This window comes from Mustela lutreola, chromosome 15 (genome assembly GCF_030435805.1).
Source record: "Mustela lutreola isolate mMusLut2 chromosome 15, mMusLut2.pri, whole genome shotgun sequence".
In the NCBI taxonomy this organism is placed as follows: Eukaryota; Metazoa; Chordata; class Mammalia; order Carnivora; family Mustelidae; genus Mustela; species Mustela lutreola.
The window spans coordinates 14774287-14802260 of record NC_081304.1 but is presented as its reverse complement, the minus strand read 5'-3'; the positions used below and the strand labels follow the sequence as shown (position 1 = coordinate 14802260).

The 27974-nt window shown below is 44.1% G+C and overlaps 1 protein-coding gene across 6 annotated transcripts; it reads right to left on the bottom strand.

The window, feature by feature from the left end:
- Positions 1-817: 817 nt before the first annotated feature.
- On the bottom strand, positions 818-27974 carry STRADA (STE20 related adaptor alpha). 6 transcript variants are annotated; one of them, XM_059150067.1, is made up of 13 exons: positions 27821-27974; positions 19450-19529; positions 17484-17541; positions 15219-15247; positions 9765-9867; positions 9012-9133; positions 7304-7412; positions 7062-7185; positions 5160-5331; positions 4519-4623; positions 2374-2615; positions 2021-2063; positions 818-1737 (listed from the first exon to the last, which is right to left on the bottom strand). In XM_059150067.1, the coding sequence occupies exons 2-13, from the start codon at positions 19483-19485 to the stop codon at positions 1585-1587; spliced, it is 1296 nt and encodes a 431-aa protein (XP_059006050.1). In that variant the 5' UTR covers positions 19486-19529; positions 27821-27974; the 3' UTR covers positions 818-1584. The 6 variants fall into 6 exon arrangements, with proteins under 6 accessions (XP_059006050.1, XP_059006053.1, XP_059006054.1 ...); XM_059150070.1 differs by having other exon boundaries at positions 19474-19529; XM_059150071.1 differs by lacking the exons at positions 15219-15247; positions 17484-17541 and having other exon boundaries at positions 19474-19529; positions 27821-27973.

The window sequence follows — 27974 nt, the reverse complement described above, 5'->3', positions numbered from 1 at the left end:
TTGAGGTCTAAAGAGAAGATGAGCTGGGCCGGGGTTAGGAGGATAGCTGGAAACAAAGGTGACCTGGCCTCCCCACTCGGCCTCACTGTGGGTATCCATTCCCTCAACCCCTGTACCTCAACCCCTGTAACTGCCCAAAGGAAGAGGGGTGTTATTGCTCGTTTTTAAACTGGTATTAAAATTTCTGAGGGAAGGGAAAGTGAGAGCATTCGAGGGTTCAAAGCAGCTTTAGAGAAGAGGGAGGGGCACTTCCTTAATCTGACATTTTTAGTGCCTGAGCCAGAGAAGGGTGCCTCACCCCTAAGGGACCGGCAGGGGGGAAGGTGCCCATGCAGGCTGGGAAGCACCATGGAGACGCAGGGCGGAATCACCCCCTTGCCCAGCCTCATTGGCCACCAGCCAGGATGACAGAGAGGGGACAGATCTGGGTCTTAGGTTACCTGCTCTTTGGGTATTAGTTCCAGGGGTAAGGAGACACTGCAAGTCATGTTACAGAACAAAACCCTCCACCTCCTTTCCTGCCAAAGATGAGCCTTTTCTGCCTCCACTCCTAGTGGCCCCAAAGTGGGGCCTGCGAAAGGGCTAGGCTTTGGCACCTAGGCCTTTCCAGCCCCAAAGTGGTTTGATGGCTAAGTGAGGCTAAAATGAATAGCCTCACATTTCTGGGTGTGAGGAGACAGCTCTATGTCTGTTATGAGGCTTTCTTAATGAAAGTGGTTACAGCCATGCTTCTGCGTGCACTCCTGGGACCACTCTGGGACAGAGAATGTGGGACTGGGTGACTGTATGTCCAGCACACAGCAATGCCACTCTCCAGTGGATTCTCCAAAAATTTTAATTTGTTCTGGCGATGAAACTAAAGCGGCATAAGGACTTAAATCCTCAAGCTAGGCAAGACATTGTGGCCTTGGAGAAAGCCTCAAGGCAGCCAGCAGAAGGCAGTAAGATGGATTCTTGGTGGGGAAGGGATGAACCACACGATGAACTATGGGAAAGTTCTAGATTGCAGCCCAAGCAATGGGAGGGATAAGGAGGGACTGCCCCTTCACTTGGTGCTTAACAAGAAAAAATGCCCTTCCTTTCAATTATTAGGGCGTGGTCTGGCGGCTAGGATGGGAGGCAGTTGCTTATTGCTTTTGCCCCTCCATGGACCTGTAGGATCTGAGAGCAGAGGAAGAGAATGGAACAGCCTGGTAGGACAGCAAGAGTGAGAAGAGGAAGTCCCACAGTCCCCTGGGTCAACGAGTCAAACCCTGGACTTGGCCTTCAGCCCTCTGGGGCCAGAATAGCATCTCTTCCTTCTGAAGAGGTCGCCTGAGCTCCCAGGATGGAATGTCAGCTTCCCGGCCTCTCTGATCACTGGTTCCTGGGATTCCCTTGAGTTTCAGAAGTCCCGGAGCAGTAAAGAAGGTTTCTCTTCAGGAATTTCTCTCCCAGTGAGTAAGCGGCCAACTCTGGTGGCAGAAATGTCCTTTCTACCCAATCTGCACCCAGGAGGGTGGAAATGTGGCCAGCCCTCGGGGAGGGCCCCCGGGGCTCATGCCTCGCCTCGGGGGACGGAGAATGTGAGCGTTCTTCAGAGGCTCAGAACTCCCAGTCGTCCACCTCTAGCTCTTCCAGGTTTGTTACCAGGCCAAAGATCCCGCTGTGATCCTGAGGCTGGCTGCCCTCAAAATTGGTGATGGGGGTGACGGGGCGAAGTAACTCAGGCAAGGCCTCTGAGGCGCGTCGCTTGATCTGAGGGGGGAGAGACAGTTAGGGGTGGATCCCATTGCTCTGGTTCCCAGGACACCACGGGGCCGAATGGCCCCATGACAGTTGGCCTGTTAGAGCCCAGAATCTCTGGGAGAGGAAGGAGCGGCCCCTCTAAGGGGCTCCGGAGACAGGGCCATCGCTCTGACTCGAAGGGAGGAGGGGAGAATACACACTAAGGATCCCAAAGCAAAGGTGGTGCAGGGTGTTTCCAAGCACAGGCAAGGGGAAAACCAGCCCAGGGAGCCTCGGGAAAGTGCTGTTGTACCTGCTTGAAGAAAGAATGGTTCAGGAGGGTACTGGCACTTGGTCTGCAGAGAAAGCGGAAGAGAGACCAGCATCACCCCTGTGCCCCAGACTTCCCAAACCCTGCTGCTTACACCTTATCCTCAGGCAACCTCTACTTCTTCCCTCAGTCCCCGGAAACACCACAGCCAGAGTCACCCAGGATGGCTCCTTAGTAAACCCTTGTGCTCATCCCTCTGGCCACAGGGGCTCGGGACTCCTCCAGGAACCCAGCCCTTTCCGGGACAGATGCATCCTCTTGAACTTGGCCTTCGACCCCCCACCGCCAGCCCCCCACGCTCCCCCGAAAGCCCACTGTCCGTCCGGAGAGGATACCTTACGTCTGGGTTGCGCTGAAGGCACTGCTCCACGAAGTGGTGGAAGTGAGGGGAGAAGGTGCGGTGATAGGGGTGGGACGGTGAGTCGCCATTGGAGGTCCTGGGGGTGCTGGGGGCCAAGCTCTCATTCAGGCCCGAGTTGGCTGCTGAGCGCGAGGTGCTGATGGTCAGCTCCTCAGCGGGGATGGTGCTGGTGTCCAGCAGGCAGGGCACTGTGCCATTCAGCTTCTCCAGCAGCATCTGGGGAGGACAGAGCCGGGACCCGGGCTGAACGGGGGGGGGCCGCTGGGAGATCTATAGCTTTTCCTTACAAATACACTTTTCCCAAAATACAAATTTGGGGGAGTAGAGAAAAGAGAAGTGGGGTATGTCTGATTTTTCAGAAGCAATGCGGGTCCGAGGCTCAGCAGCCATCCCTTAGCTAGGCCAGAGTGCCAAGGAGCGGGCCTACAGAAATGCACCCCCGACCACAGCTGCACAGAAGGGGCTCCCAGTCTCCTTTCCCGTTTATAAGACACCGTGATCACAGCCTTCCACCCGTAGAGCCCCCACCCTAGAGTGAAGGCGGCCATCAGGTCATTTTGTTTGGAGCCCAGCTCCAATTTGTGGTGCCCCTGTGGGTCCAAAGGGGTGCATTACGTGTCACCCGCCCCACCCTGCCCCGGGCTGTCCCTGTGGCAGGCTGCACAGGAGCCCGGGGGCAGGCTCCACTAGGGCTGCTGGGCTGAAGTCCTTGGACTCTACACGAGCAAAACCAGCCCCACCTCAGGGACTGCCGTCCTTAGGGTTGCCCTTGTGAACTACGGAGCCAGAAACCTGGAAGGCTCTCTAGAGCTGTGCTGCCACCAGTCATAGGCAGCTGTTTATACTTAAGTGAATTTAAATTTGGCTGATAATTCAGTTCCTCCATCTCATTGGCCACACTGTAAGTGGCCACCTTACTGGGCAGCACAGATAAGGAATTCCCACAATCCCAGAAAGTGCTACTGGACCATGCTGTTTCTGGGTCCATACCTCTTGTTCACCTCGCATAGCCTTTCACTTTCCCAGAGCTCCTTTCTGTGATGGACTTAAATTTTTCTAGGTTCCTTATGTATGTTTCCATGACCCTCCTAACTAGTCTGCTAGGTCTTCTACCTGCAGTAGTAATCTAACAAAATGCATCTGAGGCTATCGCTTCTGGGCTCAGAAGCCACCAGCAGTTCTCCACATGCTTTGGGCCAGGAACCAAATGCCCTGGCGTGGCACACAAAGTCTTTCAGGATCTGCTCTGGCTTCCTTCTCTAGCCACATCACCCAGCAGCCCCCGGGAAGTGCCTTGTACTTAAGCTATTTGTAACTATCACCATTCCCCAGATCCTATCCTTTCTTGACTCTGGATCTTAGCATGCTGTTCCCTCTAGCCAAGAGTTTCCTTCTACTTCCTATTCTTCATATATCTGCCTTCAAGGCTCAAATGTCACCTCCTCCTAGAAGCCTTCCTGGGACAGCTGCTCTACAGAGCTCCCCTCTGGCCATTCTCTAAGTGCCCCTTTTCCCATAGCGCATTCTGTGGGCTTAAGGAGAGGCTCACTCAGAGCCAACTCCCCCCCCCCCCACCCCATCCAGTTCTAGATCATGCTCCAGGGTACTTAGGACTCAGGTAATCCTTGCCCAGCTATCCCAAGTCTGCTTCCTGGACTTGATAAGGCCTGGATAAGCCTCTCCCCCAGGCTGTCTCCCAAAGGTACACGATGCCACTGGCTGTGCGTGCCAAGGAGTGACCAAAGGGCAGCTGTTGTAAGGGACATGAAAAGAAATTGAACTTTCAAGCCAAAGGCTCCAAAGGTATTGGCCAAAATGTGGTAGCAGGTAGCACAGAACCTGAGGAGTCTGAGAACTATAATTAGAAACAGACCTCCCAGGTATATTTATCAAAGTAGGAGGCTAGCATATATTTTATAAATTTATAAAAATGTGTTAGCTTGATTTATACATCTAAACAGACACATGGCACGTGGGCCTCCGTTCGTACTCCTGCTCTAGGCCCTACAGAAGTGAGCAGTGGGTCTGCTCCTGAGCTCTCCTGCTCTGGGGTCCCCTTCCACAGCAGGGGAAGGCATGCAGCGGGGCAGGCAAGAAGGAAACCAGGCGGCAGGCTCACCTGGGTGGCAGGCATATCCTTAAAGGGGACGTGGCCATTGGCCAGCTCACAGGCTGTGATTCCCACACTGTAGATGTCAGACTTGGCATCGTAACCCTGAAGATTCTAAATCAGGAGGAAAAAAAAAACAAACCCCACAGATCACTCCATCTATAGCCTGAGAAGGGCATGCGGGAGAGGAACAGAATGCCTGTCTCCAATCCAGCGCACTTTCCTTGCCTTCTTCTTCCTTACTACCCACGAGTAGCTGATGTTTTAAAGGAAGGAATGTTTGATGCTGTGTAACAAGAAGGAAGAAATGTGGGGTCCTATGCTCCTGCTTAATGGAGGGGTGTGGAGAGCACCAACTACTTCCAAAAGGCTCACTCTTCCTATAAGATGGGAAGGCCTCTGATGGGGGCTGAAATAGTATTCGGCCCAGTTTGGGACCCCACAGAGGGGAAACACCACCATCTGAAATGGGCGCCCAACACCCACGCTGAGAGGCTTCCCAGGTCCACCTGCCAACAGGGAACCCCTCCCTTTAGAACCCCTCACTCCACCCAGAAGCGAAGCACCCTCATCTCGGGAAATTCCTGAAGGCTCCCTTGGGACACTGAGTTGGTGAGGGATGGGGACTCCTCAAGACTCGGGGCACAGACCTGCTGGAGGACCTCTGGGCTGAGCCAAGGCAGAACCTTGACACTGTACTTGGGAAAGTCGTGGACCACACGCTGCCGCTGCCCGTGGCTGATCATGCTGAGGTTGCTGCGTAAACCAGAGAGGTAGACCTTCCCGTCGGACGAGATCAGGATGTGGCTGGCTTTGACACTCCTGGGAGGGCGGGGAGAGGGTGTCATGGGGCAGCCGGAGCCCCTCACATCGCAAACCTTTGATCGTCACCTACCAGCTCCAGTCAGCTCTCTCCCTGGCAGCGTCTGGCTGTGTGTCTTACACATGTATATATTCATGCCATTTATACATAAACACTTATTTATCTGTATATAACACATATAGGAGAAAAGAGAAAGTAGCATGGCCCAATTTACGTATCACCAGATTTTAAAACTTACTTACATTTTGCTCAAGTTCTCTTTTATGCTCCCAGACCACTGCTTCCCCTACCATCTACTGCCTTCCAGCTATACTTCTTTGTTTGTAGGTATTCTTATAAACTATAGCATGGTTTTGTATGCATATATTTTCAATTTACCCGACGGTGCTGTGTTATCCCTCCCACTCTCCCTTCGCCTCTCAGTGCTGTTTCTAAGATCCCTCTGTCTTGCCCCCGGCGTACAACTCGGTTGTGCTCCTAACTGCTGCCTGTACTCTGGGCCAGGTTCCAACACTTTTACTCATCCGCTCTCCCAGGGAGGAGCACTGACGCTGCCTCTAACCGCACAGGAATGTGAACGATGACACCCACACCTATCCCCTGAGGGTTTCTTTGGGGTGTCCACCTGGAGCAGCGCTAATGGTCCCAGTCCCGAGCGACCCCGGCTGTCAGGGCATCTTCCACTGTGTGGACAGGAGACCCCGCCTCCTCACTGCCCTGGGCCGCCCCCACCTTACACCCATCTCAGGTGTACAGGGTGACAGCATCCTGTTTTAATTTGCCTTTTTTTTTTTTTTTTTAAAGATTTCATTTATCCATTTGACAGACAAGTAGGCAGAGAGGCAGGCAGAGAGTGGTGGGAGGAAGCAGGCTCCCCACGGAGCAGAGAGCCCAACATGGGGCTCAATCCCAGGACCCTGAGATCATGACCTGAGCCGAAGGCAGAGACTTAACCCACTGAGCACCCAGGTGCCCCTTAATTTGCTTTTCTGATTATTGCTAGCTTTGAGCATCTTTTCATACAACAGTTAGTCCTCTGGACTTCCTCTTATAAACTTCAAATCATTTGCTCTTTTTTCTATTGCTTTGCCATCCTTTTCTTGTTGATGCACAGGATTTCTCCTGTGTGTTTTACACAAAGCTTACATCCCGCACCCGGTCACCCATTTCTTAATTTTGTTCCTGATGTCCTTCATTGGAGAGAGATCTTTAATCGTGATATAATCAAATCCGTCAATTTGTTTGTATTATGTTTTGTACTTCTAAAATATCTAGATAGTCTTCGATGCCTCAGGTCACAAAAGCAGTTCCTTCTATCTAAGTCTGTAGTTTCACATCAGACATTGAGGCCATCTGAACCGCTCCTTTGTATGTGGAGTTAGGTAGGGGTCTGGTTTCATTATCTTCCCTACTGTGAGCTGCTTGTCCTGATACCATCTACTAAGCTACCTGCCTTCCCCCGGGCCTCTCGGCACATAGGGCTGACTTTGGGGCACATATACCAGTTTGGGTGCTCCAAGGGGTGGGGCAGATGTTCTTCTCAGGACCAAGCCACTCAGTAAAGAGGAAGTCAGAACTGACAGACCAAATGCTCTGTCTACCAAGTCAGAGGCGAGGACAGGATGCTGAGCCTTGGTTTACACTCTGACATCACTAACTTCAGTCAACCCCCCACCGTTTCCTCGAGGGCTCATGCGCTCTCCCGGAAGGGGCGGTTGTGAGACTGCACCTGTGTACGTATCCCATGTGGTGGATGTAGTCCAAGGCCTTGAGCACCCCCTGCAGGATGTAAGCAATCGCCAGTTCATTCATGCCGTCCATGAAGTGTGTGCAGATGAGATCCTTTGCAGAACCTGAAGAAAACAGTCGTGGGGGCCGGGGGAAGGGTAACAGAGAAGGGAAACTGCACGTGAGCCGGCTGACAACAGAGCTCCCAGAACACCTCTCTGCCAGGACCCTTGTCCCACTCACCATACGCCATGAATGATGTGACAACCCACAGCTCATTGTCTGCAATAAAGGTGGCTCGATACGGCAGGATGTTGGGATGGCTGAAGAGTTTAGAGACATGAAGCTCCCCCTGAAAGCAATGGTAAGGGGAAGTCAGAATCAAGTACGCTGGACGCCATGAAAAACATGGTTACTTAGTACTTCCGGAGCTCTTCTCAGAGTCCTGGGAGCAGCCTGCGCCAGAGGCCAGCCAGAGGACACAGGCCAGGCTCTGCAGTCTCCACACGGAGCCCAGCACTGCTCTGCCAGCTTCTGCCTGAGTCTGGCTCCACCAGCCGATCTTAAAAGCCTCAAGAAAAATTCCCTGCCTGTTGTGTTCCCAACAACACAATCAGCGGTCCCAGCTCGCCACCTCAGAATCCAGAACCAGCTGCTGACTCAAGACTTAGGAAGTGATGAGCTTAGAGCTTAGCTCGACTTCAAGGGCCAAGGCACAGAACTCCTCTTTAAGGTAAGAAAACAAAGAATGTTTTCCCCCTGTAAAGGAAAATGTTGTAATGGACAGAACAAGGAAACAAAGCACCAGAGAGCAAACGATAACTACTAGATATCCGAAGGGGCTTCTCCAGCAACCCGCGAGCGAGAGTGGTCACGGAAAGGGTCAGACCTATGGGATTTTTTTTTTTAAAGATTTTATTTATTTCTTTGACAGACAGAGACACAGTGAGAGAGGGAACACAGTAGGGGGAGTGGAAGAGGGAAAAGCAGGCCTCCTGCTGAGCAGGGAGCCCCATGTGGGGGGCTCAATCCCAGGATCCTGGGATCATGACCTGAGCTGAAGGCAGATGCTTAAGGACTGAGCCACCCAGGTGCCCCAGACCTATGGGATTTTAAAATAAATTTGGATGAAAGAATTACAGACACTCCAGGGTCCTGAGATGGGATATGAGCTAAGGTCAAAGAAGCTATACCTTCTACCTGTCCGCTGCTCCAGAAAATTAAAAAAGAATCCTAAAGTCCAACATGCTCTAGAATAAACTCAAATATCTTTCTTCCCAAATAACTAAGCTGGGACTGACTTTCAGTTCCATCCTCACACCCACAAAACTGCTCTGACCACATGAATGGGGTGGGTATTAGAGCACCATCAGATGAGCATGAATTCAGAGACACATTATGAATGAAGTAGGACAGGCTGCACATCCACTGCTGAAAATACACCGACCCAGGCCCTGGATCTCAGGGGTTCTCAGTGCAGGCCTGCATCAGTGAAGGAGAGTCTAGCCCCCGGCCAGCTACCAGATCTGTGGTCTCTCCCTGTTTAACAAGAGGGCAGCTACTTGCTTCTCCAACAGAAAGGAACCTTGGGCTAACAGGATGATGACAGCTGGAACACGGCTGTCGTGGCAGAGCAGGCTGCCCTGAATCTGGAACAAGACTGCCCGGGTTTGAATCCTGGCTCAACCACATACAAGTGTGTGTGACCACAGGCGAGTTACTTAGCCTCTCTGAATAGTAAACAAGTGAACAAATGAGCTACAAAGCAGTCTTTGGAGAAGAGGAGGGGACTATAGAGAAGGATTTTTCATTAAGAGCTTCTGTAACATCTCAGTTTAGTCCACCTTTGTTTGCTTCCAGCTACTTTCAGAAGACAGATGTAAGAGACGCCTGGTGATTACTACTAGAACTAAGAGCCCACCCTCCCAGCGTCCCATTCACATTTTATTACCTGCAAGAATGTCACCATCTCATTGGAACAGGCTTCCAGATTAATCCTTCGTACCGTCACATACTCTCCTGTTGGTTTGTACCTTGCTAGGTTCACGGTCATCAGGTCCTCAAATCCTTTGCCTAAAAGAAAAGGGAAATGGCCATAAACAAGGACAAGAGCAACAAAGGTTGCCTTCAAGAGACCTGATCTAAAAAGGAGATTCAGGGCGCCTGGGTGGCTCAGTGGGTTAAGCCGCTGCCTTCGGCTCAGGTCATGATCTCAGAGTCCTGGGATCGAGTCCCGCATCGGGCTCTCTGCTCGGCAGAGAGCCTGCTTCCCTCTCTCTCTCTCTGGCTGCCTCTCTGTCTACTTGTGATTTCTCTCTGTCAAATTAATAAATAAAATCTTTAAAAAAAAATAAAAATAAAAATAAAAAGGAGATTCAAGTTAAAATCGTCACTACTGTTACCCTCAGGGCTGACATTTCTTGATTGGTCTCCTTTCACTTCCTCCTCCACCAACCATTCGAACTGACTACGGCGCAGGACAGCAGAAGCGTACAAGCCAAAAAGGAAAAACTGCAAAAGAGCTTCTCTCCTGGTAACAAGAGCTCTTTTCCCATACTTGGAAGACAAACACAAAGGAGACCCCCAAATCTGTCCCCCTGAATCCTGCTAACTAGCTCACAGCTTCTGGCACACATTCATTCTGGGGAAGGGGTCCGTGCAGAGGAGACCCTGGAGCCTGAGAGTGGCAGTCCCTGCACTTTACCTATGATGGTGAGTAGCTCGTAGCGCCCTCCCTCCGGCAGGAAGCTACTCATGATCTCCTGTTTAGAGAGGGATGCTATCGACTCTGAGCTCGCTTCATTGGTCTAAAGAAAAAGAAAAATAGGTTAATAAGAGAAAACTGGGTGTGGGATGGGAGTGGGAGGTGGCAATTCAGACCCACGAGGAGACTGGCATCTAACCACACAAATCCTGACTCTGGGGCAAAGAAATTGTTCCAGCACTATTCGGTGAGAAATGTAAAACACCAGATGTTCAATGTAGTCACCAGCTCTAATATCAGAGCCAGTAAATGTGAGCCAGCACTGAGAGTAAGGGACAGGCCCGGTTTCAGTCGACTGTTGATTTGCTTGTCCATTCCAACAAGTGGCTTATTTGCTAAAAACTGTGATATTCTTATCTGGGGACAGGATGTCTGGAGAAAGCCATGTTTATAAAAGAGATGCGGGATGGAGAGGTGGGGGGGAGAGGTTCCTATTTTATGGTCCTGAACACAAGATTTCAAAGGTCACATGCTGAATCTCGGTATAGGGAAAAAGTGGCCATAAGAAATCTACTCTTTAGCAAACTAAGAGCCCAGACCAATTATTCCCTGACATTTCCAAGGAAAGGAAAAAAAAAAAAATCAGCCAGCACACATGACTGCAGGCAAGGGACAGAACTGTCGGGTCTCAGCCATCATCCCAGGCGGCGGAAGTGACCCGCTTCCTTGTTCCTGCCACACATGAAGCGGGACTTCAGCCAGTTAGGATGTGGGGCATCACACCTCTGGCCTTTGAGGTCCAGAAGAAGAGTGCCCATCAAAACCAGTGGCAGACCAACAGCTCTTCTTCCAGCTCAAAAGGCTGTTTCCTTCTTCCAGACCTAAATTTATTTACATGATTTTGGGGTCATGTTTTTCTTTCTTTTGGATCATCTTGCTTCAGACGTGTGTCCTATGGAAATGCAGAACCTTAGGCCAGCTCAAATTCCATATGCTATGTTCCTAAACCTGAGCGCTAGTTAGGAAAAGGTCTTTGTGAACACATGAAAGGCCTCAGACTCAGCGCTAGCCAGAAGAGAGTGAGTCGAGAATGTTCTGGCCTGGTGGTACCACCTGGCAGGGTGTCCCTGACGTTTCAAGCACATCTGGTTTCAAGAGTTCATGCTGCCAGTGGGGAAAGAAACCACGTGGGGTTCCTCCTCTTGCACCGCTTACTATGACAGTAAGAGGAATCTCGTCAAGGAAGAGAGCCTGGTCAGCAAATTTCTAATTCAGTTTTTCTGTATCTAAGATTCATCCATATTGTTGTGTTTAGCAATGCTTATATACCCATGTTATGTAATAATCATCTTATGACTCTACCTCAGTTTATCCATTCCAGTGTCGATGGGCTTTTTGGGTTGTTTTCCGTTCTGCTATTATGAACTATGCTATCGGAAACCCATCTGAATGTGTTTCCTGATGCGTATATACAAGAGCCATGCTAAAGCTTAGGCCCAGAAACGGAATTGGTACGTTACAGAGTAAATGAATGATCAATTTTACCATCTAATGCCAAATTGTTTTCCAGAAAGGTTATACCTGTCTACACTCCCTCCAGCATTATATGCACGTTTTCCTTGGTCCATTTTCCTCCATCACTTGATCAGACTTAATTGTTGCCAATGTCATTGTGGGTTTGATTTACATTTCCTTGATTACTAACGAGGTTGAACATCTTTTCATGTATTTGTTGGCCATGTGGGTTACTCCTAGGTGAAACTGCCTCTTTGTTTCTCTTGTCCATTTTTCTACTGGGTTGTTTTAATGCAAGATTTCCCCCAAAGTAAGCCCCCTGAAACACTGATCTTGGCAGTTAACACTCAGAAACAGTTTACATGTTCAATTAAATGAGAAAAGGCAGCATTTTCTTCCTCATGAAGAATCATATGGCATGCTCGTTTTGAGAAGTTTTATAGTAAGGAAACTTAACTTTGTTTAAACTAGCATTTCCCAAATCTACTTATCCAGAGACCTTTTTGTTAAATTTTGGAAAAGATAATTTGGGAAAGGCTATTTTAAGCAAGATAAATGGTACAATACAAAGACTATAGGATCAGGAACCAGAGAGAGAGACAGAACTTGAACTCAGGCCTATCACTTGCTCTGTGACCCTGGGTAAGTCACTCTAAACTCTTAGGGTCTCTGTTATCTCATTAGTGGAAAAAATTCCCAGTTCATACGGCTGTTGTGACAATGAAATGAGATGAAATATGGAAAGAGCTTAGCGCTACCTAGTGTCTCGTAGGTATTCAATTAAAATGAATTTTGTTCTTCTCCTTCCTTTTTTACTGCCTACTGTTTGGTCACTCTCCTGTTCGACAAATAAGATGGAACAGAGAAAATGAAGAAAACAGAGAATCCTAAGAAGAGCTTGATAAATGATTAAGGTTGGTTTGATTTTAGTTTTTATAGTTACCTATGTTTTCCAATGCTCTGAAAACAAACTCTAGGATCACTGATAGCCATTGTAGCCTCTTGACACTGTCTGGTCTTCAGAATAATGCTACGATACCTCCCAAGTGCCTCAGACAGGTGAGACATACACAACCAAGGGACAAAATGTGACCAAAAAGCCCAAACCAAGGGCGCCTGGGTGGCTCAGTGGGTTATAAGCCTCTGCCTTTGGCTCAGGTCATGATCCCAGGGTCGTGGGATCGAGCCCCATATCGGGCTCTCTGCTCGGTGGGAGGCCTGCGTCCTCCTCTCTCTCTCTCTGCCTGCCTCTCTGCCTACTTGTGATCTCTGTCTGTCAAATAAATAAAATCTTAAAAAAAAAAAAAAAAAAGCCCAAACCAGGAGCTCTGAAATGGTAGCTTATCATTTGTTTTGTTTGTTCGTTTTTAAGATTTTATTTATTTATTTGACAGAGAGATCACAAGTAGGCAGAGAGGCAGGCAGAGAGGAGGGGGAAGCAGACTTCTTGCTGAGTAGAGAGCCCAACGTGGAGCTCGATCCCAAGACCCTGAGATCATGACCTGAGCTGAAGGTAGAGGCTTAACCCACTGAGCCACCCAGCCCCTTACCATTTGTTTAGAACTGACAAGCTGCAAGCTACGTTAGTCTTGAGTCCCATCTTCTTAACTTCCTACCTCTCACTATCCGTACCTATTGTTCTTCTTTGGATCCTGTTTTCTGAAATATTAATCTACTCCTCAATAACATCGGTGTCATCAGTTAACATAAAACTCAGGGGGTGGTTTGCAGACCCTAAGTCCCTGCTCTGACCTATGAGGATCCACATGACTTGGCCCCTGCCTACTTCCAATGACATCCCTTACTACATCCCCAACTTGCTATACTTGACCCTTGAGAACAGGTTTGCATGGGTCAAGTTTGAACTGGGAAGGTCTCCTGCCCATGACCTTATCATTGCCATGAGCTGAAGAGGCTTGGGGACATGTAGCAGCCAGTTCCACCAGAGACGGAGTTCAGTATATTGACCCAGACTGAAAACACCTGCTGTCATGTGACACACTCACTAGATCCCTTGTTACTAGGGGCGCTTTATAAGACAGAATCTGTTCTGTAAGGAAGTACTGCATTTTTTAGCAAGTAGCAATATAGTCCCAATGAGAACAAATCTAAAACTACTATATATTTGAAGGTCTTCTCTCCTCCGATTTCTAGGAAAACTCCTTAATATCTCTGTAATTTGTTATAGAGACTAAGATGGACAGCTGGAGTTGTGAGATAAAGTACTTATTAAATGCATTTTAAATAACTCCCTTGGGAAAAAACGGTAGATACTTTTTTATGACCTATGTCCCTCTTCCTTGCTGCAAGTGCATAGAAGACGTTCTGTCTCGTAGGCTACACACTAGGGACACGCCCCTGTTGAGCCTAGGTAGGACGAGGTAGTAAACTATTGGTATGATTAGGTAGTAACTTGGCAAGTATTTCTACTATCTTTACTGACTACAGAAAATGACTCAAAAGTGTTGATTTTAGGAAATAAAATTCTTTAGGTAATTGGGAATGTGAATTCTTGGCAATTGGGAATTGCACGAGATAAACTAGTCTAGTGGCTGCTGTTCCCGTCTCACTGGCAATGACCCTAAAATGGGCGAGTTCTAGTTTGTGGACGTTCTATAGGTCTGAACTCAGAGAGAAACCAACCTTTATTTAGGAAAACAAGCAAACAAAGACAGTATTTTGAAAGGAAGAGGTCGGGTCTGACATTGCCACAAGAAGGGGCGTTAGTTCAGTATACGGTTTCAGATTAGAAAAGGCTAAAATTCAGATGAAAAGGATGAAATTCTCTTTAAACACAGCATGGCATAGTTGTATTAGCATGAAGTACAATCTCAAATTGTCTAGAGAAACTAATTCTAGCAAAGCTTCTTAGTTCCCCTTGCCATGAAAACCATTTTATTCATTTTGAAGCATTTGGACAATACATAAGCTACTGATAGCCAGAAATGAACATTAAATAACTTTGTTTAAAGAGTTTAAGATGAAGTACAATAGAGCACACAAAGACAATATTTGTGAAATGCTATATCTACCCCCCTCACCAGGTTTCACACAGGATAACTCAGCATAATGCCAGCAGCTGTGAAAACATAAAAATTATATATAATGGGCATTCTGTTCTGGAAAAATATCTAACTGATGGTACAGGGAATGTTTTTTGGTCTCCTGACTAGAACATATTTCAATCTGCCAAAGCTTTGCTCAAAAATTCCTAGTCAACATCACCTTCCTTCAGCTGTGGGGCTGCCCGCAAAATGTGCAGATGTCTGTCACCTGAAAAGACCAAGAAGTCTTTTGGGGAAGGGGGGAGCGCAGAGGAGACCCCAGAGGTTCTTTTCCCCTCTCTTTATAAGACACTGATTTATGTTATCAAAAACAGCTTGGTACACTGTGCACATCTGGTGTTATACTGGTGAAATGAACTACAAGAGTAGGAAGCAGGACAAGAGTCTTTCAACTTTTGCCAATAAAAAAATGCACCTCTGTTTTGTACTTTTTAATGTAGGGTTTTGTTTTTAAGGTAGATTTGAGGTACGGCCTATAATCGAGGTAGAGCTCTGTATGATCTCTGTGGATTGAAATCAATTAGCAATAGACCTAATTGGATGGAAAATGTAGCACCACCAGACACTAAAAGATAACCCCATCTTAGATTGTTGAAACTTTCTTTTCTTTGGAGGGGTGGTGGGGGACTGGTAGGGTCGGGAAGGGGAGGAGACCTTAATCCCCAAGACAGAGACAAAAAGTGCCTGAGACTTTTTCAGCTTCCAAAGTACCCACTGAAATCTTTCCAGGGTGAAACCTGAATTTCCACACTACAAATACAACTCATTGAGATAAGCGAAAACACAAAATGATAAGCCAACCAAAACCACAAATTTCCATAAGAAGTCATCCCCATGCAACAGCCATCATGCTAGAACCTAGAAAGTCACTTACTTTTCTCCGAGTGTCACCCGGAGGCTGTTCTGGAGTAGAGAAATTGGTTGTTGGCATTTTGTTTTTTAGCAGAAGACACATCCACATTCACAACAGCAATGATTACACTTAGGATGACATTTATTTATGGAACCACTTAAGAGTCATTATGGTAAAAAGTGCCCACAGGGTTAGTTATAAACACGTACAATGCACACAAACACTAGCTAACACACACACAGGGACCCACAGTCAAAAATCACATATAGATGGTGTTTTAAACATAAATCTCTGGATCTTCAAAAGATGGCAAGGCTACTATTCTCTGGGTATTCTTTGGCAAGTATAACTCAGCTGCTGTAATTCTAGTCTTGCATGTACTTTCCATCAGCACACAATGTTACTTTCAATAGGCTGGTTTCAGGGTCTTATATTGTGAACAAAACATTCATTAGAAAGTTGCAAAGATATGTGGCTATTTCCCAGAAAGTGCAGGGACCAGAAAACAGGCTTTCCAAAAAAAAAAAAAAAAAAAAAAGGCAAAAATGTTTTAATACGGCAACATGGATACATGGGACCGTTACCGACTTAGATTGTTCCGTCACATGCATTCTATTCTGAATACAGATAAAGCAGTGGCTTTTGGCCCTCTGCTACTCTAGGTGGACTAAAGCAAAGGACAACTCAAATAACTTCCTGCCCTGAAATCAGACAAATTCTGTATCTGTACTTGTTATTTTTATCATTCTATGAAAGTGAGAAAAATCATCAAAGTTGATTTTTAACTGGAAAGTACTGGAATGATCACATATTTCCAAGTATCCAAGTTAGAAATCAAAGCTTCTATTTGTATTGTTAGAAGAGACTAGCCACAGATAAATTAGCCTTAATTCATCAAAATAAGATTTTTTTTTTTTTTGCTTTGGATATCCGTTTTTTGGTATACAAGTGGCAGGTACATTTGCTTAAGATAGTCTGTTAAAGCCAAGTGAATAGATTAGAGGAAATCAAATCTAATCTTACAGAGTAGAAGGCAAATTCCAAGTTGTATAAAACCTCCTAATACATACTTCATCAAGCTGTAAACAATCTACAGACCAATCCCTTCACTCCCCTCAGATCAGAGACAAGGGAACTGTCAAAAGTCTGCCAGAGATCCTACACTCAAGATGCTGAAACCAAAATCCTTAATTCACTTCACATATACTGGCATATTTTTAACTAATTAATTATAAACTGGACTTCCAACTCAATTTTCATCAGTGCCAATGTCTACATTTAAACCACAGTATTTCCATTTATGATTAGAAGAAAATGACAACAGGACCAGAGTATAGTATTTTTCTTCCCATTTAGCTTTGCCTTTACTGTGCAGCTCATTTTTAATCTTCAGAACTAAAACAAAAATAAGTCATCATTTTTCTAAACTCTCATTTGTCTAAATCATAATACTTTGACAGAGTTCACAAATAATACTCCTCTGGAAGGTCTTTGAGTGACATTAGGGAAAATAAATGAACAAGTATCACCTAGTAATTAACAAGTTTCAGTTCTCAATGACTGAAGTCTATCTGAGGATATTTTGGGGGGGGGGGATTAGTCAACAGATGCACTCAATCTAATAACTTGCCTCTTTAGCCGAAGAGTGTCTTGGTATCCAGACACTACTATTACTTGTGTAGAAAAGAATTTTCTTTGCCTAAAATTAAGATCACAGTTCTTGAAAAGGCTCAATTTGAAAAGAATCAAAGGCAAATGCCTGGCCCTATTAAACCTCAAAATTGCAAGGTTACAACTTCCGAAATCAGCATGTGGATTTTACAACAGAAAGTCAGTTAATATTTTTGTCCTGACAGATTTTTTTTCCTTAGTTCTCTTAAGTCTCATAATTTCTACCATGAAAAGATGAGTCAACTAGATTGATCAGTAAACCAAAACTTTTATATCATTGCTACCTTCGTTCTAATAATTTTATTTTTAAAATCTTCACGGTTAGAAGCTTTTAAACACTTAGTTTTTTTCCTTTAAGAATATGTCTTTCAACTGGATGAATACTTAGAAGAAATAAATATGACTTTAAGTAAATACTGACTTTCTAACAATCAAGACAGGCCAAGGTCAACTGCCAGATGAGTCCTCACATCTTTGGGAAACCATGGATTCAAAATGGCGCCAAGTGAATAGAAGAGCTGTCATTTACACTTGCCCTTACAATTGACTTAGTCAACAAATCACAACAAAGTGACATTACCCTGAAGTGATGGCAAAATGCCGTACTGTACTTACCTCCAAATAGCTCCAAATCTCTTAAGCCCTCAACAATGAACTTTTCCGAGACCCACCGCTAAAGAGGAAAACCCCAAAAAGAATTAGTATTTCTTCCAAGCCACAAAAAATTAGCTATCAGCCATTAGACAAACATAAACTACAAAAACAGAATCATGCCAAACAGTTGAAATGCATTTCTATGGACAATTTTTAAAAAGAATCCTGGATTTAAGTCAACAGAAAACAATAGGTTAACTCCTTTCTCTATTCTTCTTTGCCCTAATTTGATAAATAATCTTCAAATCTGACAGATAGTTGTGAAACATGTAGTACTGGCCCTAATAACGAAGAAGGTTTTTTTGTCCTTCCTATACATAAAACTACCTTCTGATTCCATCTGACTCTCTCAATGGCTGTCAATTATTACAGATGCTTTGGATCATGAATGCCAATGTGAAAAATGCTACTGGAATTCATAATATGGAAAATAGAGATCAAACAGTTTTTCACAACCTCTGTTAATTTGTAAAAGAAAACACTAAGCTGAATATTCTTTCATCTACTAGGATTTCTAAAGACGTCACCACTTAGATTTTCTACCAGGTTTACAAGGACCACACTTACTTCCCCAATCATGGTTCGTTCACTACTATCCTATTTCAAATGAGTGTTGGATTTCCTTAATACTCATCAGTGTGGTCTGGTTTCACATGAATCAGGCAAGGTTGATACAGAGAAAAAGCTCATATGTAAAAGTAATGGGAAATCAAGGTTGAATTTCACTTAAGAAATAGTGTTCAAGGTTGGCTTGGGGGCATTCTTTCCACCAGACAGAGTTCAGGCTAAGGAGAGATTCTGTTTTTCCTCTTAACAGTGAAGTTTACTCTTTCCAGTATAAATTATTCTTATATACACAAACACAAGAAAAGAGAAATACGATGTATAAGATGTGTAACCTTCAGAAATACGATGTATAAGATGTGTTTTGAATTGGAACTATAACATCATTCTGTGTCCTCCTCTATATCAGTTTTTTTCTAAATTAAAAAAAGAACACCCAAAATAATAATAATTTAAAAAAACTTGGTATAGGGCGCCTGGGTGGCTCAGTTGGTTGGACGACTGCCTTTAGCTCAGGTCATGATCCTGGAGTCCCGGGATCGAGTCCCACATTGGGCTCCCAGCTCCATGGGGAGTCTGCTTCTCCCTCTGATCTCCTCACTCATGTTCTCTCTCACTGTCTCTCTCTCAAATAAATAAATAAAATCTTAAAAAAAAAAAAAAAACTTGGTATAAAAAATAATGTATACTGTATCACAAAATATAACATATACTTTAATATTTAAAGAAAGTGGTGTGTTCATGTGTCATATAGCACTTCTTGTTACAGAATTTGAAAAAATTCCTACTGCATTTAGAAATTAAATACTTGATAATAAATAAAATATAATGCTCTTTTATGAAGTCAAGGAAGCTTACAAACAAGCTAAATCCAGTATTTGTTCTTGAGGTCATTTTAGCTGATGAAGTTTTCAGGTTTAATAACATTTTTCACATTTAAAGAGTCTTCAGTTAAAACCCATGATTATACTTAGAAAAAGTGTTCCAATAATGACAATTTGATACTGATTTTTAAAACACAAACTCGCTGAAAATACATAGGAAATAGGCAGCTTATTAGCAATTACATATCTATAGTGAAAAGGGACATTTACTCATTTAATTTTATATGAGTGATATTCATAAAATAAGCCTCCGTTTCTTCTCTATCAGACGAACTGGTGGGTGTATTTGGTGTCTCTGGTCAGCCTCTACCTGCAAGCTCTTTTCTCAGGAATGGAGGCTGTAATTTCTGCTTTACTTCCCACATTCCTCCCTTCCAGAGGATTCTGAGCATCACATAAAAACGACCTACAATATCTGCCAAAACACATTGCTTTACAGAAAATAAAAATAGAAAAGCCGGAAGAATAGAAACACTCACCCTAATTCGCTCTGGTTTACTTACAAGAAAAGACATGAGTTCCTAATGTGTAGACCTACTTCAATTTCAAAAATTTAAGCCTAAAAGGAAAATAGAAACAGGTTAGTCAAATCTCCTTTTATAGAAATGCCTTTTGAAGAACAAAAACCTCCTATGAGTCTACCACTAAGAGCACTGTACCAGACCTATAAATTTCTAGATTCTGAAGACTGGTTTAGAGAAACTTTCAGAGGCAATAAAACTGGATGTACTCTAGCCACTACATTCGGAAATAACACAATCTCTATAAGAAAAGACGGGTTTGTTATTATATGGCTTTCTTCTTTAATTTTTAAATTTCTCTTGACTGAAATCCCCACTGATCCTTTCCCAGAATTAATGAGCTTCACTTCTTTTGGCTGTTTATCCTGCTTTTTATTAGCACTCTTAAACAAATGTTTATACGGCCATTTTAGATATATATCTACCAAATTTCTACTGTGGTAGATGAAGACTACACTGTCCGACATCACCTTCCTGCACCCTACTTTCTTGCTTTCATTCTTAACCCAGTTCTGGCATACTGTTTGATTAAATCAATAGTCCACATTTACATTGTTATGACTGTGGAAACATGGTTCAGAGCTGAGGCAAAGATGACTACATCTGTTTTCTTGTACACTATTTGCTTTCCTAGAATTAATAATGGACTCTTTTTTTTTTTTTTTTACTTGTTTGGTTTTCCACATATCTATTAACTGACTTTTTCAAAGTACATCTCTGCTATTTGTCTTATCAATATATTTTACCATACATTCGAACTCATCCATTCCAATTTTTCCCTAAAGATTGCTTTTCTTTTCTTTTTTTTTTTTTTAAGATTTTATTTATTTATTTGAGAGAGAGAAATCACAAGTAGATGGAGAGGCAGGCAGAGAGAGAGAGAGAGAGAGGGAAGCAGGCTCCCTGCTGAGCAGAGAGCCCGACGCGGGACTCGATCCCAGGACCCTGAGATCATGACCTGAGCCGAAGGCAGCGGCTTAACCCACTGAGCCACCCAGGCGCCCTAAAGATTGCTTTTCTAAGGCTCTCCATCCCCATGCTACAATCTAGATTAGTTGCTTTCTACTTAGCCTTTTTTTTTTTTTTAAGATTTTATTTTTTTAAGTAATCTCTATACCCAACGTGGAGCTCAAACTCACGACCCTAAGATCAAGAGTTGCATGCTCCACTGACTGAGCCAAACAGGCTCTCCTACCATAGCCTTTTTCGTGTGGAAATTTTTATCTTCCAATGTTGGGAGAATATTCTTGTATTATTTCTTTTATTTTTTTTAAGATTTTATTTATTTATTTGTCAGAGAGAGAGAGGAGTGAGAGTGAGCACAAGCAGACAGAGTGATAGGCAGAGCAGAGGGAGAAGCAGGCTCCCTGCCGAACAAGGAGCCCGATGTGGGACTCGATCCCAGGACACTGGGATCATGGCCTGAGCCGAAGGCAGCCACTTAACCAACTGAGCCACCCAGGCATCCCTCTTGTATTATTTCTTTGATAAATTTTGTCTCCTCCACTTTCTCTGTTTTTATGTTACAGAATTCCTAATAAAAACATACTTCTAGAAATTAATTTATACTTGTTTTGTTCCTATTTTAAACTCTACTTTCCAAGATATTTCTTCAATTTTATTTTCTAACCCTTCTACTAATTTTTAAATTTTGTTTATACATTTCCAAGAACTTTTGCCATTTCTCAGATGTTTCTTTTTTCATATCATCCTGATCTTGTTTTATGTTTAGTTAATTTATAGTTAAGAATTATATCTGGAGGGGCTCCTGGGTGGCTCAGTCGGTTGGGTATCTGCGTTCAGCTCAGGTCATGATTTCAGGATCCTGGGATCAAGCCCCACATCAGGCTTTCTGCTCAGCAGCAAGTCTGCTTCTCCCTCTCCCTCTTCCTCTGTGATCTCTCTCTCTCTCTCTCAAGTAAATAAATAAAAATCTTAAAAAATTATATCTGGAGTGACTAAAAGCATAATGCATCATGACCAAGTGGGGTTAATCTCAGGAACTGAAAACTGTTTTAATACTAAAAAATGAATCAATATATACCAAACTGTTTTTGTCCAAAGTTGTATGCAAATAAAAAACAATTTTAAGGAGTTAAAAGAAATGGTAGGGTGAGCAGAAAAAAAAAAAAATGAACTTGGTAGAGCATGTGACTCTTGATCTCATGTTTATGAGTTCAAGCCCCACACTGGGCATTAGAGCTTACTTTAAAAAAAAAAAGAAAGAGGGACGCCTGGGTGGCTCAGTTTGTTAAGCAGCTGCCTTCGGCTCAGGTCATGATCCCAGCGTCTTGGGATTGAGTCCCACATTGGGCTCCCTGCTCCGCGGGGAGCCTGCTTCTCCCTCTGACTCTGCCTTCCACTCTGTCTGCCTGTGCTCGCTCTCGCTTGCTCTCTGACAAATAAATAAATAAAATCTTTTTTTTTTTTTTTTAAAAAGAAAGAATCAATGTAATTTTACCAGAGTAACTGAGTAAACAAGAAAAAAATAAATAAACCATCTTGATAGAGAAAAATAATCTGAAAAAATTCAATACCAATTCTTGATTTAACAATTCAGTCAAATAGGAATAGTCAAATAGGAATAGAATAGAAATAGAATTTACCAAGTCAACTTGGTAAAAATATATATATGAAATGGGAGCCTGGGTGGCTCAGTCAGTTAGACATCAGACTTTTTTTTTTTTTTTTTTTTAAAGATTTTACTTATTTATTTGAGAGGGAGACATTGAGAGAGAGCATGAGCAAGGAGAAGGTCAGAGAGAGAAGCAGACTCCTGTGGAGCTGGGCGCCTGATGCAGGACTCGATCCTGGGACTCCAGGATCATGACCTGAGCTGAATGAAGGCAGTCGTCCAACCAACTGAGCCACCCAGGCGTCCCTAGACATCAGACTCTTGATTCGGCTCAGGTCACAATCTCAGGGTTGAGAACAAGCCCTGCCATCAGGCTCTGCACTCAGCATAGAGTCTGCTTCTCCCTCTCCCTCCTCTCTTGGAGGGAGTGCTCCAAGAGCGCTCTCTTTCAAATAAATAAACAAATAAATATTGTAAAATGATAAAATACATAGGAAAAATGTATAAGGTAACATCATACTTAGTAGTAAAAAGAATTAGTGACTTGCCGCTAAGAACAGAAGCGAAACAAGAATGTCTGCTCCTATCACTTCTGTACATCATGTACTAGTGGTCTTGGCCAAAGCAAAAAGGAAAAAAAAAAAGAAACAAAAGGCAAACAAATTGGAAAAGAAAGTGTAAAACTCTTCGTTAATAGACAACATGATTGTGTATATAGAAAATTCTAAGAATTATACAAAAAAATTATTAGATCTAAAAAAATGAATTTAGAAAGCTCAATTACAAAACCCAATTGTAATTCTATATACTAGCGAAGAACAATTAGAAAATGAAATTTAAAAAAATGAAACTATCTATAATACAAACAAAAACATAAAATAATTAAGAATAATTTTTTTAAATTCTGAATAAGAACCTGTATGTTTAAAATTATAAAACATGGCTAAGAGGTATTTAAAGATAAGCTAAATAAGAGATATGCTATGTTCATAGATTGGAAGACTCAGTATTGTGAGGATGTCAACTCCCTCCAAATTGATGTATGGATTCAGTACAATCCTATTGAAAATCCCAGCAGACTTTTAAAGAGAAATTGCTAAACTGATCTTCAAATGTATATGGAAATACAGGGGACCTAAAATAGCCACAATTATTTTGAAAAAGAACAAAGTTAGAAGACTTCTATTACCTGATTTCCAGACTTTGATTATTTATTTATTTATTATTATTTATTTGACATACGGAGATCACAAGTAGGTAGAGAGGCAGGCAGAAAGAGAAGAGGGGAAGCAGGCTCCCTGCTAAGCGGAAAGCCCCGATGGGGGGCTCCATCCCAGAACCCTGGGATCATGACCTGAGCCGGAGGCAGAGGCTTTAACCCACTGAGCCACCCAGGCGCCCCTCCAGACTTACTTTAATGCTACAGTAATCAAGATAGTGTACTTTGGTCTAGCATAGACAAATGGATCAATGAAACAGAACAGAGAATCCAGAAATAGATCCATGCATGTATGGGCAATTAATTTTCAAGAGAGGGGCCAGAGTAATTCCATGGGGGAAAATAACCTAGATACAACTTAATAGACATTTAGAAAAAATGAACTTTCACCCTTATCTTATATGATACACAAAAATTAACTTGAAATGGATCACAGAAGTAAAGAAAAAGTTGAAACTACTAAGTAAAACAGGAGAAAATCTTCAGGATGTTGGGATAAGAAAAAAATAATAATTAAAAAAAAGAATACCAAGTGCATGAAATAAAAAAGAAAAATATAAACTTTATGAAAATGAAAAAATTCTGCCTTTGAAAGACACCACTAAGAAAATAAACAAGTTGGGAGAGAAGTGTGTGTGTGTGTGTGTGTGTGTGTGTACAAAACATTTTATATACAGAATATTTAAAGAACTTGTACAATTCAGTAAGACAACTCATTTTAAAAAATGGGCAAAAGATTTGAACAGAAGAACAGGAATGGCCACTAAGCACAAGAAATGATGCTCAACATCACTTGTCATCAGCGAAATGTAATATAAAGCCACAATAAGATACCACTATACACCTACTGAAATGGCTAAAAATAGTGGAAATAGAAAGTAGTCAGGGCGCCTGGGTGGCTCAGTGGGTTAAGCTGCTGCCTTCGGCTCAGGCCATGATCTCAGGGTCCTGGGATCGAGTCCCGCATCGGGTTCTCTGCTCTGCGGGGAGCCTGCTTCCTCCTCTCTCTCTCTCTGCCTCTCTGCCTACTTGTGATCTCTCTGTCAAATGAATAAATAAAAAAATCTTAAAAAAAAAAAAAAGAAAGAAAGTAGTCAGTCTCCAAACACTATAAATTAACAAAACCTAAGAACTGTTCCTAGACTACCACACCAACAGCTTCATTAATTTTCTGAACATGGGCTCCCAAACCAGGATGTGTTTCAAATTAACTCATGTAGTTATAAAAACCTATGGGTGCTCAAACTCCCACCTTCAGAAATTTTTAATTCAGCAGGTCTGGGGAAGACATACGTAGAAATGGGCAAATCCTTACGGTGTTCAGGAAAGGGAAAGACAGTTACTATAACCTGGAACAGACCTGTGTAGTCAGTGTCAAAGAGGACTTAAAGAAACTGGGAATTCTAAGCATGAAATAGTATTAGGTGCTCATTTTTAGTGCTTACTTTGTTTTGTCCACACGTGAATCTCCCAGTTTCTAGACTAGTGCATATCATGTAGTAGGCACTCAGTAATGTTGACTGATTGACCAAATATACCGAGGAGTTATGTCAGCCCTTTGCATAACCAGTTACAGAAGCACAGCTCCAGATATATGAGAACAATGAAGAGACCTTATGGGCATGCTAGAGGATGCATTTTCTTCACCAGGCAAGAGGGAGCCACTGTAGGTTTTAAACAGAAAAGTGACAGATGCAAAACAGTGGTCTAAGATAGTGTCTCTCAAACCTTATAGTGCATTCACAAAATTTGAGGATCTTGTTAAAAGCGCAGATGTTGATTTAGAAGGTCTGGAGTGGGCCTAATACTTCTAACAAACTCCCAGCTGATGGTAACGTTGCTGGTCTGTGGACCACTGTATTGACAAATGTTTGAGAAGCCTTGTTCTAAGAAACGTTCTAAGGAATATTAATCTGCAAACAAATGGAAGAATGGGAGGTGCAAAATCCCCAGGGGAAGGAATGCCAGTTAGAACACAATTACAGGGGACCACATTTGGGTGATAAGAGCTTGTAGCAGAGGGAATGTTAAGAAATAGATGGGTAGGGGCGCCTGGGTGACTCAGTGGGTTAAAGCCTCTGCTTTCGGCTCAGGTCATGGTCCCAGGGTCCTGGGATCGAGCCCTGCATCAGGCTCTCTGCTTGGCAGGGAGCCTGCTTCCTTTCCTCTCTCTCTGCCTGCCTCCGTGCCTGTTTGTGATCTCTGTCTGTCAAAAAAGTAAATAAAATCTTTAAAAACAAAATAAAACAACAACAAAAAAGAAATCGATGGGTAGGGGGTGAAGGAAAAATAAAGAAATTATATTTAGTTAGTTAAGACACCATAAATCATCTAGCCCATCCTCCACCCTTCAGGGGAAGAGCTTTTACAAACCCTAGGATGTAAGGTTATTTAGCCTCTGCTTGAAAACTTCCCCTGCCAGAGACTCACTGCCTTATCACGGAACCCATTCTACTTGTGGACAACTCTGATGACTCTGATTTTTTTTGTGCCCAAGTAACTGGGAAAGAGTAGTGTGTCAGCAACAAAACAGGAAACTCAGAGGTGGAAGTGGTTCTGGTGGGAAGATGAATTCGAGTTTTTAAATCATGTTGAGGTTGAGAAAATAGTTCTATATCCCAAGTGAGAAGATGTAGCAGTCAGAAATGTAAGACTGATGCTTAAGAGAGATGTTAGAGATGGCTATGTGGACCTGGGAGTTAGCAGCCAAAGCTATACAGTGACAAATGCACTCAAGGAGAAAATGGGGAGAAAAAAGGAGAAGGCTGGGACACGAGCCTTGGGATAAGTCCATATGTCGGACATCATGCTTGAGGTAGGAAATGGAGTCTAAAGGAAGAACTTTAAAGATTCTGCTTCCCCTCTTGGACCACTTGCACTCCCCCAACTTGGTTAACTTTGACCTGTCATTCCTTACTACTCATCTCATGTACCCTGTGCTACAGAAGTCCTCCCTGGCCACCATTCTCCCCCACCCCCGACCCCACACCTCTGTTAGGTATTCAGTCTCTGTATTCAACCCTTACACTTACCGCAATGTCAACTGCTAAGTGCATCTTATACACTATTGCATTCCCAGGGGCTGTGGCGCCCAACACATCAGATGGGCACGTCTTTATCTATTATATTGTTAATAGCAAAAATAATAAAAGCAGCAAACACTTATGGTGAACTTAGTATATGCTAAATGCTTCACAGAGATCGGCTCACAGTAAGTAGTATCTTCCTCATTTTACAGATCAGCAGCTTAAAGCTTAGAGAGGTTAAATGCCCAGAATGACACAGGTAACTGGTAGAGGACCAGGTAGATGTGTTCCAATGTTTGTGCTCTAGAAACCAGAGTGATCATGGAGAAGTCTAAGGAGAAGTGTCAAGACAGGGTCTGCAAAGATAGAATGACGACTGACCAAGAAGACATGGCCCGATTTGACAGTGTGGCTGACCAGATGCCAAACAGAACAGAAAAGAACTCGTTTACCTTGCTCTATTTCTTTTTTTCCTTTTCCCCTGTTTCTGTCAATGTTTTCCTAAACTTCTTCTATGTCTGGGGTTACAACTACAAACACTGCATTTGAGTTCCGATACTATAAGAAACCTGGCTGAAGGGTGGGGGAACAGACTTTACAAGTTCAGCACCGTAACTAATAGCTGAGTAGGTTCCTGGCCTAAGGCAGGTAACCAGTAAGACTCGGTTTCTTCAATTCTCAAGAATAAGAAACAGTCTTGGGTGTCTTTAGACAGTATGAATCAGTCAATGGAGCACTGGCCTCAAGCCTCAAATACATACTGAATTACGGTTGTACTTCAACAGGTATTATACAGTAAGAAAAGGACCAGTTCCAACGGCCTTTCCTCTTCGGGGAAAGTCGGGTTAGAATATGCTAGGTTATCTTAACAGAAGGCTGGGCAGAAAAATTAGTCTCCCATTTCCTGGAAACTTGAACAATTTTATTTAACCACTCCCCTTCCCTCGCGCTCACTTCCCTACCCCCACCGCCCATCGCCACCCCAAATCTACCGTGGGCACTGAAACATTCTTGGAAAACACCAGGACAATTAGAAGCTCTTTGTTTTTGCTGATTCAAGGAGTCACCTAAATCTCTCTTCTTAAGCTTGATTCGCTGCCTGTCCAGACTGGGATGGACGGGAATTGGGGTTGTGGGATGGGGGTGGGGGGGTCAGCACATCATCGGCCACCTCTTTGGGAAGGGCAGACTGACACCTGGGCCCCACGTTCCCCACCTAGGAGTCAGGGGGAAAGATGGGTACGGAAAGCAGGCACACGCCTCTCTCGCCCGGCAACTCCGCTCCGGCGTCTCCCGGGCAGGCCCAAGCCTATCCTGCTCTCAGGCTGCAGCCCCTCTCATTGCGGGAATCGAGGAGGATGGGGTGAAAAGGGACCCGTGGAGGGCGGGGGGGGGGGGGCGCGGGATGGCTGATCTGACGAAGGCCCGCCCCTGAGGAGATGGAATCGGCGTCAGGGCGGGAAGGGACTGGTCCCTGGAGCGCACCAGGCGGCCCCGCCAGCCCGGTACCTGGTCCTGGAGTTAGCAAGCAGTCCCGACCCCGTCTCAGCTCCGCCTCCTTAGTTTAGGGCCGCGCCGCCTGGCCGGTTGCTGGGGGTGGGGGGAGGTACGCAACGTGCCATGCGCAGTAGCGGGGCCGGGGTAGGGCTAGTGGAGGAGAGCC

What these genes read in the sequence shown, in the direction of transcription:
- STRADA (XM_059150067.1), bottom strand. Translation starts at nt 19,485, where the DNA reads ATGTCTTTTCTTGTAAGTAAACCAGAGCGAATTAGG. An exon ending in AGATTTGGAGCTATTTGGAG is followed by an intron (nt 15,248 to 17,483) that starts GTAAGTACAGTA and finishes TCTCTACTCCAG; the next exon opens with AACAGCCTCCGGGTGACACT. An exon ending in CACATGGGATACGTACACAG is followed by an intron (nt 5,332 to 7,061) that starts GTGCAGTCTCAC and finishes CCGCCCTCCCAG; the next exon opens with GAGTGTCAAAGCCAGCCACA.